Source organism: Pristiophorus japonicus, unplaced genomic scaffold, assembly GCF_044704955.1.
Source record: "Pristiophorus japonicus isolate sPriJap1 unplaced genomic scaffold, sPriJap1.hap1 HAP1_SCAFFOLD_901, whole genome shotgun sequence".
Classification (NCBI taxonomy): Eukaryota; Metazoa; Chordata; class Chondrichthyes; family Pristiophoridae; genus Pristiophorus; species Pristiophorus japonicus.
In genome coordinates, this window is record NW_027254826.1 from 95,602 (window position 1) to 112,015 (window position 16,414).

Sequence of the window (16,414 nt, forward strand, 5' to 3'; positions counted from 1 at the left end):
TGACGGGACGCGGGTCTGTGTCTGTGATTCCCCCGCACGGTGACGGGACACGGGTCTGTGTCTGTGATTCCCCCCGCACGGTGACGGGACGTGGGTCTGTGTCTGTGTGATTCCCCCCGCACGGTGACGGGACACGGGTCTGTGTCTGTGATTCCCCCGCACGGTGACGGGACGTGGGTCTGTGTCTGTGATTCCCCCGCACGGTGACGGGACGTGGGTCTGTGTCTGTGTGATTCCCCCGCACGGTGACGGGACGTGGGTCTGTGTCTGTGATTCCCCCCGCACGGTGACGGGACGCGGGTCTGTGTCTGTGATTCCCCCGCACGGTGACGGGACACGGGTCTGTGTCTGTGTGATTCCCCCCGCACGGTGACGGGACACGGGTCTGTGTCTGTGATTCCCCCGCACGGTGACGGGACATGGGTCTGTGTCTGTGTGATTCCCCCCGCACGGTGACGGGACGTGGGTCTGTGTCTGTGTGATTCCCCCCGCACGGTGACGGGACGTGGGTCTGTGTCTGTGTGATTCCCCCCGCACGGTGACGGGACGCGGGTCTGTGTCTGTGTGATTCCCCCCGCACGGTGACGGGACGTGGGTCTGTGTCTGTGCGATTCCCCCGCACGGTGACGGGACGTGGGTCTGTGTCTGTGTGATTCCCCCCGCACGGTGACGGGACACGGGTCTGTGTCTGTGATTCCCCCGCATGGTGACGGGACGTGGGTCTGTGTCTGTGATTCCCCCGCACGGTGACGGGACGTGGGTCTGTGTCTGTGATTCCCCCGTACGGTGACGGGACGTGGGTCTGTGTCTGTGATTCCCCCCGTACGGTGACGGGACGTGGGTCTGTGTCTGTGCGATTCCCCCGCACGGTGAGGGGTAACAGTGATGGGCTCCTGATTTTGATTCTGTCACTGTGGGTGCCCTGGATTATTCTGCTACGATTGCGGGTTAATCTAAATAACATTTCAACACTTTCCATTTCAGAACACCAAAGACGTTTGACAATGTGAGCCTGTTTGCAGATGATGAACAAGGGTGAGGAACTATTTATATAAATGTGATATCTTTACACACAGCTACATAAGCTAACACACTGCAAGATGGCTCCGAACAGAACTGTGATCACATGATCTTGCCACATGACATTATTACATCAGTGGTTGTTATTACATCTGTAGTCCACCAGGTGGAGCTCCATTAGACTTCTCCTCCTTATTGAAGAAGTTAATCATAACAAAATAATTATTATACATAACTTATAAGGTATACACAACAAAATATATGAATTTATTTTTCCATATTTACAAATCAAACTTAACCAATGTTTTTCTGTTTCGAAGCGGATACATTCATAGAAACATAGAAGCATAGAAAATAGGTGCAGGAGTAGGCCATTCGGCCCTTCGAACCTGCACCACCATTCAATAAGATCACGGCTGATCATTCCCTCAGTACCCCTTTCCTGCTTTCTCTCCATATCCCTTGATCCCTTTAGTCGTAAGGGCCATATCTAACTCCCTTTTCAATATATCTAACGAATTGGCCTCAACAACTCTCTGTGGTAGAGAATTCCACAGGTTCACCACTCTCTGGGTGAAGAAGTTTCTCCTCATCTCGGTCCTAAATGGCTTACCCCTTATCCTTAGACTGTGACCCCTGGTTCTGGACTTCCCCAACATCAGGAACATTCTTCCTGCATCTCACCTGTCCAATCCCGTCAGAATTTTATATGTTTCTATGAGATCCCCTCTCATCCTTTAAAACTCCAGTGAATAAAGGCCCAGCTGATCCAGTCTCTCCTCATATGTCAGTCCTGCCATCCCGGGAATCAGTCTGGTGAACCTTCGCTGCGCTCCCTCAATAGCAAGAACGTCCTTCCTCAGATTAGGAGACCAAAACTGAACACAATATTCCAGGTGAGGCCTCACCAAGGCCCTGTACAACTGCAGTAAGATCTCCCTGCTCCTGTACTCAAATCCTCTCGCTATGAAGGCCAACATACCATTTGCCTTCTTCACCGCCTGCTGTACCTGCATGGCCAACTTTCAATGACTGATGTACCATGACACCCAGGTCTCGTTGCACCTCCCCTTTTCCTAATCTGTCACCATTCAGATAATATTCTGCCTTCGCGTTTTTCCCCCAAAGTGGATAACCTCACATTTATCCACATTATACTGCATCTGCCATGTATTTGCCCACTCACCTAACCTGTCCAAGTCACCCTGCAGCCTCTTAGCATCCTCCTCACAGCTCACACCGCCACCCAGCTTAGTGTCATCTGCAAACTTGGAGATATTACACTCAATTCCTTCATCTAAATCATTAATGTATATTGTAAATAGCTGGGGTCCCAGCACTGAGCCCTGCGGCACCCCACTAGTCACTGCCTGCCATTCTGAAAAGGACCCATTTATCCCGACTCTCTGCTTCCTGTCTGCCAACCAGTTCTCTATCCATGTCAGTACATTACCCCCAATACCATGTGCTTTAATTTTGCACACCAATCTCTTGTGTGGGACCTTGCCAAAAGCCTTTTGAAAGTCCAAATACACCACATCCACTGGCTCTCCCTTGTCCACTCTACTAGTTACATCCCACAAAATTCCAGAAGATTTGTCAAGCATGATTTCCCTTTCATAAATCCATGCTGACTTGGACCGATCCTGTCACTGTTTTCCAAATGCGCTGCTATTTCATCTTTAATAATTGATTCCAACATTTTCCCCACTACTGATGTCAGGCTAACTGGTCTATAATTACCCGTTTTCTCTCTCCTTCCCTTTTTAAAAAGTCCAGAACCAGGGGACCACAGTCTAAGGATAAGGGGTAAGCCATTTAGGACCGAGATGAGGAGAAACTTCTTCACCCAGAGAGTGGTGAACCTGTGGAATTCTCTACCACAGAAAGTTGTTGAGGCCAGTTCATTGAATATATTCAAAAGGGAGTTAGATGTGGCCCTTACGGCTAAAGGGATCAAGGGGTATGGAGAGAAAGCAGGAATGGGGTACTGAGGTGAATGATCAGCCATTGAATGGTGGTGCAGGCTCGAAGGGCCGAATGGCCTACTCCTGCACCTATTTTCTATGTTTCTATGTTTCTCACCTAACCTGTCCAAGACACCCTGCAGCCTCTTAGCATCCTCCTCACAGCTCACACCGCCACCCAGCTTAGTGTCATCTGCAAACTTTGAGATATTCCTTCATCTAAATCATTGATATATATTGTAAAGAGCTGGTTTTTGCCTCTCCCAGGAGATCACATGGCTCCGGTTGGAGTGGAGTGTAGAATGTTTCAGTGTAAGGGGTGTCGCAGTTGTGTGAGGCGGACTGGTTGGTTTTTTTTACAGCCGTTTTTAATTTTCTTGCTAGTTTACTCTTATATTCTATTTTCCCTTTCTTTATCAATTTCTTGGTCCTCCTTTGCTGAATTCTAAAATCCTCCCCATCCTCAGGGTTACTATTTTTTTGCAACATTATAAGCCTCTTCCTTTAATCTCATACTATCTTAAACTCCTGTTGTTCGCCACAGTTGGACTATTTTTCCCATGGTGCTTTTATTCCTTCACGGAATGTATATTCGTTGCAAATTATGAATTATTTCTTTAAATGTTTTGCTTTGCTTTTCTGCTGTCATATTTAATCTAATTTCCAAACATACCTTAGCCAACTCACCTCTCATACCTATGTAGTTTGCTTTGTTCAGGTTTAGGACCCTAGTTTTAGACTTAACTAAATCACTCTCAAACTCAATTATGTCATATTATGATCATTGCTCCCCAGAGGCTCCTTTATTACAAGGTTATTAATTAACCCTGTCTCATTGCACAGTACTAGATCTAAAATGACCAATTCCCTTGTAGGTTCCTTGACATACTGAACGAGAAAACTATCTTGAATGCATTCCATAAACTTTCCCTCTCCACCACTTCTGCAAATTTGGTTTGTTCAGTTTATATAAAATTTAAAGTGCCCTATGATAACTGTATTACCTTGTTACATGCACCTCTAATTTCCTGATTTATACTCTATTCGACACTACAACCATTGTTCGGGGGCCTATAAACTATTCCCACTAAAAATGTGTTCTGCCCCTTGTTGTTTCCTAACTCCACCCAAACTGATTCTACATTTTGTTTTTGTGAGCCAAAATCGTTTCTCTCTACTGTCTTTACCCCGTCCTTTATTATTAGGGCTACCCCCCTCCTTTTCCATTCTGCCTGTCACTTCCAAAAGTCAAATATCCTGGGATATTTAGTTTCCAACCTTGGTCACTCTGCAAGCTCATCGCTGTAATGTCTATTAAATCAAACTCATTTATTGCTATCTGAGCTATTAATTCATCTATTTTATTGCAAATGCTTTGTGCATTCAGATATACCTTTAGCATTAACTTTTTTCTATTGTTCCCTGATGTAACTTTCGTCACTGGTGCCCTATTACCTTTATTAATCTTTCTGTCCCTTCCTGACGCACTATGCTTACCTTTACCCAGATCACTATTCTGCTCTACAACCTTGATATTTCTCTTACTGCTTTTGAATTTATCTATTCCTCAAACCTCCCACCACCCCCTTCATTAGTTTAAAGCTCTGCCTACTGATCTAGTTATTCGATTCGCCAGTACACTGGTGCCAGCTCAGTTTAAGTGGAGCTCCACGGAACAGCCCTCTCTTTTGCCAGCACTGGTGCAAGTGCCCCATGAATTGAAACCCCTGCCTCCCACACCACTCTTTGGGCCACACATTTAACCTTCTAATCTGTTTGTTCCTATGCCAATTGGCACGTGGCTCAGGTAACAGATTAGGAAAAGGGGAGGTGCAACGAGACCTGGGTGTCATGGTACATCAGTCATTGAAGGTTGGCATGCAGGTACAGCAGGCGGTTAAGAAAGCAAATGGCATGTTGGCCTTCATAGTGAGAGGATTTGAGTACAGGGGCAGGGAGGTGTTGCTACAGTTGTACAGGGCCTTGGTGAGACCACACCTGGAGTATTGTGTTCAGTTTTGGTCTCCTAACCTGAGGAAGCACATTCTTGCTATTGAGGGAGTGCAGCGAAGGTTCACCAGACTGATTCCCGGGATGGTGGGACTGACCTATCAAGAAAGACTGGATCAACTGGGCTTGTATTCACTGGAGTTCAGAAGACTGAGAGGGGACCTCATAGAAACGTTTAAAATTCTGATGGGTTTAGACAGGTTAGATGCAGGAAGAATGTTCCCGATGTTGGGGAAGTCCAGAACCAGGGGACACAGTCTAAGGATAAGGGGTAAGCCATTTAGGACCGAGATGAGGAGAAACTTCTTCACCCAGAGAGTGGTGAACCTGTGGAATTCTCTACCACAGAAAGTTGTTGAGGCCAATTCACTAAATATATTCAAAAAGGAGTTAGATGAAGTCCTTACTACTCGGGGGATCAAGGGGTATGGTGAGAAAGCAGGAATGGGGTACTGAAGTTGCATGTTCAGCCATGAACTCATTGAATGGCGGTGCAGGCTAGAAGGGCCGAATGGCCGACTCCTGCACCTATTTTCTATGTTTCTATTTACCTTTCCGTCATTGTTCATGGGTTTATATGTAACCTTCAGGGCTGCTGACCGAGGGCCGTGTGGCTCTTTGTCGGCCGGTGCGGACACGATTGGCCGGAATGGCCTCCTTCTGCGCTGTAAATTTCTATGTTTCTATGTTATTTCCAGCGTTGGTGGTAAATAATCGTTTTTTTGAGATCGACGGATTATCGGCCATTTTCAAAACCCCAACTGTCCAATTTATAAAATGGGCCTTGCCGCGAGCGATGCGAAATGGCCGTCGGCGTTAATATTTTTGACCTTCTGCCGCAGAGCGACGGCGCCCGTAGCAACGGCATGGCAACGGTCGCTTCTCGCGTTTCGGGAGGTCGGGGGGGGGGGGGGTCATCATTCCATGTGCAGATGAGCAGAGAGAGAGGGAGCAGAGAGGAACGGAAAGCGTGGTTGGGTGTGGTGTGTGCTTGTTTGGCAGTTTTGGGAGGCAGAAGGGAGATTTTTCCAGCAGCAGAAAGAATTCCGAGGACAAATAATGTTGTTCCCACCGAGTTTCTGGGGGAAATGTTTCTGTTGCGATGGAAGGGATGGAGGAGGTGACCCAGCACGCTGTAGGAGACGGACGCTGGCGAAAGCAGTGAGGTGGGAGAGGCACAATTGGGAGGACGTAAAAGAGCGAGGAGGCTCTCGGACGAGGCAAATGCCTCCCTCCTGCAGGAGGTCGAGTCCCGCTGGGGTCAATTGACCCAGGGTGGGCGCGGGAAGCCCACTCCAAAGGTCTACCAGAAGATATGGGCCGACATAGCCGAGGTGGTCTCCTCGGCGACGAACGAGGTGCGTGAGGGCAACCAGTGCCGCAAGCGCTGGAACGACCTTGTCGGATCTGCCAGAGTAAGTATTACATTTATTTACATGTACTTATATCATTTGAATTGTAAGTGTAATGAGTGAATTAAAATCAGATGTGATGTCTTGCAATTATACCGGGAATGTTTTACTCAAAGCCTGCGTTCACGGTGTACGTCTTTAGGTAAAGAATGATCATTTTCAAAATGATCATGATAACATCTGTCGGTTAATGTGTTGTATCAGTCTCTGTGACAGTACCCAGCAATGGTCGCACGCAGTGACCTCATGCCACGTTACCTTTTGCAGAAGAAGCTTTCGAGGAATTCGATCGAGCGGAGGCGAATGGGTGGCGGTTCACCAGTCATCATCGAGCTCAACCGACATCGAGTAGCGGGCGCTGGCACTAGTGGGCACCCTCCCCCTGGTCGACCACGCATGCAACAGGAGAACTTGATGTGATGCCACGCGAGTAAAGTATACACCATTGCGTGATGTGAAGTCAATAGATGTCACACCCACTCATATCCGACCAATAATATATGATAGGTGATTGATAAAACTGTTATATAAATAATGATGACCTCATGCGAATCATTGCAATGCAGAATTTGGTGATGGTGATGAAATGTGATGTCTGCGATGATTTTGATAGCTTTTGTCGTGCGTATGCTGTGTGTAGCGCCTTGTCACCCTAGCACCCCGTTCTCCTCTAACAACCTCATTTATGTTTTGCAGCTCAGCCTGCAGCGCGGCCCCGTGCAAGACCACCGAGCCCAGAAGGTGGGGGCCGCGAGGTCAGACTCGCTGGACGGTCCTCCATCTGGTGTTGAGGAGCCCCCATTCTCGCCCGTGCGTCTGCTGGGTCCCTTCTCCACGGATGACAGTGCCGGCATCGCCAAGCTCCAGAATGCAGTTCACACCGGTGACATCTAGGTGCTCCTGCGGCCATTGCCACCTCCACCGTGGAGCTACCGGGCCCAAGCACCTTGCCACAGGGCACTCCCGGTGTCTCCAGGACGGCGCCGACCAAGCGGAGGTTGGCTCGACGCGGCAGGTCTGCTCCACGAGCGGCAGATCTGAGCGGGGACATGGTAGACTTGTCCAGGAGGAGGGTTGACATAGGTCAGCAGACCCTACAGACAATGGGGGGAAGCATATCCCAACAGCTGGCCAGCATGTCCCAGTGTCTCTGTGCCTCAGTGTCACCATGACGGAGTGCATGCCGCGGACGACGGAGGCCCTGGTAGCCGGGAACACTGGCGGCAGAGGCCCTCCCAGTGGTCCCGGTGCGCGGCGATGCACCCCCAAGGTGCCGCAACCCCATTGCCAACGACACACGAGAGCCAGGAGGAAGATCTTGGAGTCTGGCTCAGCGCACGTTCCCACCTCGGGACCGTCCTCTCTCGTATCCGTCCAACCAGCGGTTCTGCCGTCATCCCCCCCCCCAATGGAGCATCGCCTGAGGAGCTCCTCGGCCAGGCGGCTTGCAGTCAGGAGGGGAAGGGGTAGAGGTGGGGAGGAGAAGCTGAGGGGGGGGAAGGAAAGTGAGGTGCATGGCCTCAGGTGTTGTCTTGCTCATAGTTTTATAGAGTTGGTATTTTGTTGGGCACTTTGGGGGAAAGGGGGGAGGGGGCTACCTTGTTGTTTTGCATTTGTGTTCTGTGTTGTTGGAAATTGTTCTATATGCAGGCTTTCGATATACTCTCTGTGTAGTCACTGTATAGTTGCATAAGATGGAGACTTGTTACCTGATGTACTAGCAATAAGGTTTACACTGTGTATATACTATGCTGGCACCACTAGAGGGTGCAACTGGTGGAGACCGGGGTTTCCTGCCCCGGTGGCAGAGGCTGTCCACCAGAGGGCACTGCGGTGGGAGACCTGAGGGTCACCTGCATAGGTGTGCAGGGCCCAGTATCAAAGGCTGCCCACCTTGGCGTGTGCCTCTCGCTGGAGTTACAAGTGAAGGACCAAGGTCACTACAGTTTGAGCATAACACATTGCCTCGTGGAGTCATTCATAAGTACATCACAGACATAACAGAAATGTTGATCATTTGATTGATCTAAATGTAAATTTGTGGTGGGGTGGGGTGTTTTTTACAGTTGTAATGATGATTTCATACAAATGTTCTCACTAAATGTTTTTTATTTAACATAACCTTGTTGCGCACTGTCTCAGATAGCTGCACCGTTACACGCTGGTGATTCCTTAACATGAAAGGCGATAATTAAACTTAACTTGAATCAACTTAAACTTTAACTGTCACCAAGGTGACGCACACCATTGATGTATGAGCTGCAGACACAGCAGTGTTGCGCCTTTGTAAATACCACCAACGTTATTTCAAGCAAAGCGCTCATTTATGAGCTCCTGACGTAAGCGTCTTGCAGCTATGTAGCCAACACGGGCCCTTTCCTGTGGTCGACAGGGGCGGGCGGGGGGTATGGTTTCATCACCAGCCTGATTGTGTGACCTGAGGTCAGCGTCCACCTCCTCCTCCTCCTCTTCCTCTCTCTCCTGAGGTGGACCGGCAGTCCCTTCTGGCAATTCTTGTCTCCTCCTGATAGCCAAGTTGTGCAGCATGGAGCACACCACCACGAATTGAGCTACCTGCTCAGGGTGGTTTGGCGCTCGCCTCCTGAGTGGTTCCAGGCATCTAAAGCGCTGCTTCAGCAACTCCAATGGTTTTCTCCACGATATTGCGAGTGGCTCTGTGGCTCTCGTTGTATCGCTTGTCGGCTTCGGTGTGGGTCACCAGCCAGGTGGCGAGGCCATATCCTTTGTCACCAAGCATCCAGCATTGACCTTTGTGGCTGACTGGTAAACATGTCAGATACAGCGCTCTGGCGCAGGATCTGAGCATAATGGATGCTGCCCGGAAATTTTGCATTCGCTGCCAGAATCATTTGCTGGTGGTCGACAACCAGTTGCGCATTCAGGGAGTGGAATCCCTTGTGGTTCTTGAAAACCATCCGCATCCCTGAAAAGGTGCCCGCATGGCAACGTACATGGAGCAACAGTCTGTTGCTCCCTGCACCTTGGGGAAGTTTGCAATTCCGGAGAATCCGAGAGACCCTCTCAGTCTGAGCCTCCCTGGTCATAGGGAAGCTGGTAAAGTTCACCCTGCGTGCGTAGAGGGCTTCAGTGACCTGTCGAATGCAGCAATGTGTGTGGCATGCTGAGATACAGCGCGAGTGTCGCCAGCTGAGGCCTGAAAGGAACCTGATGTGTAGAAGGCAAGTGCCACAGTGATCTTGACCTCGACGGACAGTGCGGACCTGGTGGTGCTGGCAGGCTGCAGATCTCCCCTCGTGAGCTGGCATAGCTCACTGATAACCTCTTTGCGGAAGCACAGTCTCCGAAGGCAGGTGTTATTGGACAAGTTCAGGTAAGACCGCTCCTCCCTGTAAGTGCGTGGGATGTGTGTCTCATCCTCCTCAGCAGTCTGGCATGTCTTAGACTGGGCACATAATGCCATTGAATGCTGAGAGAAAACGGGTAATTATAGACTGGTTAGCCTGACATCGGTGGTGGGGAAAATGCTGGAATCAATTATTAAAGATGTAATAGCAGCGCATTTGGAAAGCAGTGACAGGATCGGTCCAAGTCAGCATGGATTTATGAAAGGGAAATCATGCTTGACAAATTTAGAATTTTTTGAGGATGTAACTAGTAGAGTGGACAAGGGAGAACCAGTGGATGTGGTGTATTTAGACTTTCAAAAGGCTTTTGACCAGGTCCCACACAAGAGATTAGTGTGCAAAATTAAAGCACATGGTATTGGGGGTAGTGTGCTGACGTGGATAGAGAACTGGTTGGCAGACAGGAAGCAAAGAGTAGGAATAAATGGGTCCTTTTCAGAATGGCAGGAAGTGACCAGTGGTTCAGTGCTGGGACCCCGGCTATTTACAATATACGTTAATGAATTAGACGAAGGAATTGAATGTAATATCTCCAGGTTTGCAGATGACACTAAGCTGGGTGGCGGTGTGAGCTGTGAGGAGGACGTTAAGAGGCTGCAGAATGACTTGGATAGGTTAGGTGCGTGGGCAAATACATGGCAAATGCAGTATAATGTAGATAAATGTGAGGTTATCCACTTTGGAAGGCAGATTATTATCTGAATGGCGACAGATTAGGAAAAGGGGAGGTGCAGTGAGACCTGGGTGTCATGGTACATCAGTCATTGAAAGTTGGCATGCAGGTACAGCAGGCGGTGAAGAAGGTAAATGGCATGTTGGCCTTCATAGCGAGGGGATTTGAGTATAGGAGCAGGGAGGTCTTACTGCAGTTGTACAGGGCCTTGGTGAGGCCACACCTGGAATATTGTGTACAGTTATGGTCTCGTAATCTGAGGAAGGACATTCTTGCTATTGAGGGAGTGCAGCAAAGGTTCACCAGACTGATTCCCGGGATGGCAGGACTGACATATGAGGAGAGACTGGATCGACTAGGCTTATATTCACTGGAATTTAGAAGAATGAGAGGGGATCTCATAGAAACATATAAAATTCTGATGGGACTGGACAGGTTAGATGCAGGAAGAATGTTCCCGATGTTGGGGAAGTCCAGAACCAGGCGTCACAGTCTAAGGATAAGGGGTAAGATATTTAGGACCGAGATGAGGAGAAACTTCTTCACTCAGAGAATTGTGAACCTGTGGAATTCTCCACCACAGAGAGTTGTTGAGGCCAGTTCGTTAGATATATTCAAGAGGGAGTTAGATGTGGCCCTTACGGCTAAAGGGATCAAGGGGTATGGAGAGAAAGCAGGAATGGGGTACTGAGGGAATGATCAGCCATGATCTTATTGAATGGTGGTGCAGGCTCGAAGGGCCGAATAGCCTACTCCTGCTCCTATTTTCTATGTTTCTAAGTTTCTATACCCTCTGCCATCTCTAGTCTGCAGCATGTGCGTGGTCATCAAGACAGGCTGAGAAATTTACAAAATCGCGTCCATACCGCTGTGATTAGTTCAGGGGAATGCAACTTTTTCACAGCGTTTTTTTGGGGCGATAACTATTTTTGGCGATATGTGTGCGAGGTGCCGAAAGTAACACTCGGCGATATTTTGGGCGTTGGTTTCGGCAATTCTGATCTTTATGGCAAAAAAAAAAGTGGGCGGGTAGTATTATTATTTCCCGGCGTTAAATACATGCCGAAAATAACGCTCGCCGATATTTTAGGCGTTAGTTTTGCCCATTCTGATCTTTACAACAAAAAAAAAGTGAGCGGGCGCTATTATTATTTCTCCGTGTTAAGTACATGCCGAAAGTAACGCTGGGCGATAAGTGAGCGATATCTGGGCGTTATACCTCATCTCAGCATTAAAATGGACATTAAGTGGGCGGTATCGATGCAGAAAAAGTGGAAAATCTCGCCCTCGAACATAGTTTTCCGCATTCACAAATCAAACTTAACCAATGGTTTTCTGTTTCGAAGAGGGAACCTTCGTTCTTGAACAGAACAGAACTTTCGAATCGATTTGTCAGACGTAGACTCATTCTAGGCGGAGCCTGAGAAAAGTTTTTCTCCCAGGGCTGACCTGATCTACATTTCGACCCTCGACACTTTCAGACTGTATGTCTGCCTGACTCGCACTTAAATTCTGACGTTCCCTTGGATTTGTTTCTGGTACATCTGATGTAGGATTTGCTACTGGGACTCCACTTGTAACACGTCTATCTGACTTAACAGAAATAACCGAATCATCCCAACTTTCAACTCCTTCCACATTTGTAGGTAAATTACGTAGGGTCTGTGTCTGCGATTTCCCCGCACTGTGATGACACTGGGAGGACAGACGCACCAACCTTAGTGTCCCCGACCAGGCATCGAAGCACTGACCACACTCGATCAGCTCCGCTGGGCAGGGCCACATTGTCCGCATGTCCCCCAGACACGAGACTCCCAAAGCGAGCGCTCTACTCAGAACTCCTTCACGGCAAATGAGCCAAAGGTGGGCAGAGGAAACGTTACAAGGGACCACCCTCAAAGCCTCCCTGATAAAGTGCAACATCCCCACCGACACCTGGGAGTCCCTGGGCCCAAAGACCAGTCCGCCCTAAGTGGAGGGAGTGCATCCGGGAGGGCGCTGAGCACCTCGAGTCTCGTCGCCGAGAGCGTGCAGAAACCAAGCGCAGGCAGCGGAAGGAGCGTGCGGCAAACCAGTCCCACCCTCCCCTTCCCTCAACGTCTGTCTGTCCCACCCTCCCCTTCCCTCAACGTCTGTCTGTCCCACCTGTGACAGGGACTGTGGTTCCCGTATTGGACTGTTCAGCCACCTAAGGACTCATGTTTAGAGTGGGAGCAAGTCTTCCTCGATTCCGAGGGATGGCCTATGATGACGATGATGGGCTCCTGATTTCGATCCTGTCACTGTGGCGGTCCGGGAAGGGTGCGAGTACTATTGCATTATTCTGCTGCTGTTGTGGGCTAATCTAAATAACATCTCTACCCTGTCCATTTCAGATCACTAGCAGTGTTTGAAGTTGGGAGTCCATACCCACTTAAATCAAGGTGAGCGACTAATTAAATAACGTCCGATCGCACCTCTGACAAATATCGCAGCGTACTGCACACACGGCAGACTGGAAGTTTGAGTGCACTGCCCCCAGTTTTCAGGCCTGAATCGCGTTGGCGAAGTGCTCCCAATATGGCGTGTATCCCTCCCCTGGAAGGGCATCGCGACTCGTATCAGACTGGGTGCCCACCCAGCTCATTGTAATATTTAAATAAGAGTCCTACGCAGGTCTGTGCATTTCACCCGTGTCTGCGTTACCTTAACGGTGACGGGACGTGGGTCTGTGTCTGTGATTCCTCCGCACGGTGACGGGACGTGGGTCTGTGTCTGTGTGATTCCCCCCGCACGGTGACGGGACACGGGTCTGTGTCTGTGATTCCCCCCGCACGGTGACGGGACGTGGGTCTGTGTCTGTGTGATTCCCCCTGCATGGTGAGGGGACGTGGGTCTGTGTCTGTGATTCCCCCGCACGGTGACGGGACGTGGGTCTGTGTCTGTGTGATTCCCCCCGCACGGTGACGGGACGTGGGTCTGTGTCTGTGATTCCCCCCGCACGGTGACGGGACGTGGGTCTGTGTCTGTGTGATTCCCCCGCACGGTGAGGGGACACGGGTCTGTGTCTGTGATTCCCCCCGCACGGTGATTGGCTCCTGATTTCAATCCTGTCACTATGAGGCTCCAGTAAGAGCTCTAGTTCTCCTAAATTATTCTGCTGCTATTGCGGGTTAATCTAAATAACATCTCCACACTTTCCATTTCAGATCACTAGCGGGGTCTGACATTGTTAATTCCAATCAGTCTCCGCTGAGGTGAGGAACTATTTACATAACGTCCAATTGCATCTCTGATAAACAGCTCAATAGACTTTACACACAGCCTGTGACTGCGATTCCCCCGCACGGTGACGGGACGTGGGCCTGTGACTGCGATTCCCCCGCACGGTGACGGGACACGGGTCTGTGTCTGTGTGATTCCCCCGCACGGTGACGGGACGTGGGTCTGTGTCTGTGATTCCCCCGCACGGTGACGGGACGTGGGTCTGTGTCTGTGATTCCCCCGCACGGTAACGGGACGTGGGTCTGTGTCTGTGTGATTCCCCCGCACGGTGACGGGACGCGGGTCTGTGTCTGTGATTCCCCCCGCACGGTGACGGGACGTGGGTCTGTGTCTGTGATTCCCCCGCACGGTGACGGGACGTGGGTCTGTGTCTGTGTGATTCCCCCCGCACGGTGACGGGACACGGGTCTGTGTCTGTGATTCCCCCGCACGGTGACGGGGACGTGGGTCTGTGTCTGTGTGATTCCCCCCGCACGGTGACGGGACGTGGGTCTGTGTCTGTGTGATTCCCCCCGCACGGTGACGGGACACGGGTCTGTGTCTGTGTGATTCCCCCGCACGGTGACGGGACACGGGTCTGTGTCTGTGATTCCCCCGCACGGTGACGGGACGTGGGTCTGTGTCTGTGTGATTCCCCCCGCACGGTGACGGGACACGGGTCTGTGTCTGTGATTCCCCCGCACGGTGACGGGACGTGGGTCTGTGTCTGTGTGATTCCCCCGCACGGTGACGGGACGTGGGTCTGTGTCTGTGATTCCCCCGCACGGTGACGGGACACGGGTCTGTGTCTGTGATTCCCCCACACGGTGACGGGACGTGGGTCTGTGTCTGTGTGATTCCCCCCGCACGGTGACGGGACACGGGTCTGTGTCTGTGTGATTCCCCCCGCACGGTGACGGGACACGGGTCTGTGTCTGTGTGATTCCCCCGCACGGTGACGGGACGTGGGTCTGTGTCTGTGATTCCCCGCACGGTGACGGGACGTGGGTCTGTGTCTGTGTGATTCCCCCCGCACGGTGACGGGACGTGGGTCTGTGTCTGTGATTCCCCGCACGGTGACGGGACGTGGGTCTGTGTCTGTGATTCCCCCGCACGGTGACGGGACACGGGTCTGTGTCTGTGATTCCCCCGCACGGTGACGGGACGTGGGTCTGTGTCTGTGATTCCCCCGCACGGTGACGGGACGTGGGTCTGTATCTGTGATTCCCCCGCACGGTGACGGGACGTGGGTCTGTGTCTGTGATTCCCCCCGCACGGTGACGGGACGTGGGTCTGTGTCTGTGTGATTCCCCCGCACGGTGACGGGACGTGGGTCTGTGTCTGTGATTCCCCCGCACGGTGACGGGACACGGGTCTGTGTCTGTGTGATTCCCCCCGCACGGTGACGGGACGTGGGTCTGTGTCTGTGTGATTCCCCCGCACGGTGACGGGACGTGGGTCTGTGTCTGTGATTCCCCGCACGGTGACGGGACGTGGGTCTGTGTCTGTGATTCCCCCGCACGGTGACGGGACACGGGTCTGTGTCTGTGTGATTCCCCCGCACGGTGACGGGACATGGGTCTGTGTCTGTGTGATTCCCCCGCACGGTGACGGGACACGGGTCTGTGTCTGTGATTCCCCCGCACGGTGACGGGACGTGGGTCTGTGTCTGTGATACCCCCGCACGGTGACGGGACGTGGGTCTGTGTCTGTGATTCCCCCGCACGGTGACGGGACGTGGGTCTGTGTCTGTGATTCCCCGCACGGTGACGGGACGTGGGTCTGTGTCTGTGATTCCCCCCGCACGATAACGGGACACGGATGATGGGTGATGGTGATGAACTCCTGATTTTGATTCTGTCACTGTGGGTGTCCAGGACAGGCTCGATTACGCCTGGATTATTCTGCTGCTGTTGAAGGTTAATCTAAATAACATTTCAACACTTTCCATTTCAGATCACCTGCACAGGCAATGTTTGACAATGCGAGTCTGTTTGAAGATGAGCGAGGGTGAGGAACTATTTAATTAACTGTGACATCGTTACACACAGCTACATAAGCTAACACTAGAAGATGGCTCCTAACAGAACTGTGATCACATGACCAGGCAACATGACCTTTCATTGTTATTACATCAGTAGTTGTTATTACATAAGTAGTCCTCTAGGTGGAGCTCTATTAAACTTCTCCCTCCTTATTGAAGAAGTTAATCATAACAAAATAATCATTATACATAACTTGTAAGGTATACTCAACAAAAGATACAAACTTATTTTTACATATTTACAAATCAAACTTAACCAATGTTTTTCTGTTTCGAAGAGGATACCTTCATTCTTGAACAGAACTTTCTAATCGTGTTGTCGTACTTAGACTCATTCTAAGTATGGAACGAAGTATGGATGAATATCTTCCTCTGTTACATGGTTTGGCCTTCCATTTGCTATGTAATTATATATCTTTGACATAACTGGGTCACGTTTGGTTACCCTACCCGCTCTCTTCAGCTGTGACTGGCAGCTCACTGATGTGTGAAAAATAGAACACCTCGTCCCCTTTGGGTGTAACTTGTGATGGGGATGGCAACCTGGACATAGTATCAGCATTACTGTGATCAGCTGATCTTCTGTACTCAATGTCATACGTATATGCTGACCAAAATCAAAGCCCATCTCTGCATTCGGGCTGCAGTTAAGGTTGGAA

The 16,414-nt window shown here is 50.5% G+C and overlaps 1 protein-coding gene across 4 annotated transcripts in view; it reads left to right on the plus strand.

Moving 5' to 3' along the window:
- Positions 1-16,414, plus strand: part of LOC139257730 (uncharacterized) — a 138,523-nt gene that overhangs the window by 91,794 nt on the left and 30,315 nt on the right. For all 4 annotated transcript variants that reach the window (XM_070874596.1, XM_070874597.1, XM_070874598.1 and 1 more), the window contains 4 exons: positions 985-1,035; positions 12,844-12,891; positions 13,657-13,704; positions 15,668-15,721. In XM_070874596.1, the coding sequence (XP_070730697.1) occupies positions 985-1,035; positions 12,844-12,891; positions 13,657-13,704; positions 15,668-15,721 (201 nt within the window). The remainder of the gene's footprint in view (positions 1-984; positions 1,036-12,843; positions 12,892-13,656; positions 13,705-15,667; positions 15,722-16,414) is intronic.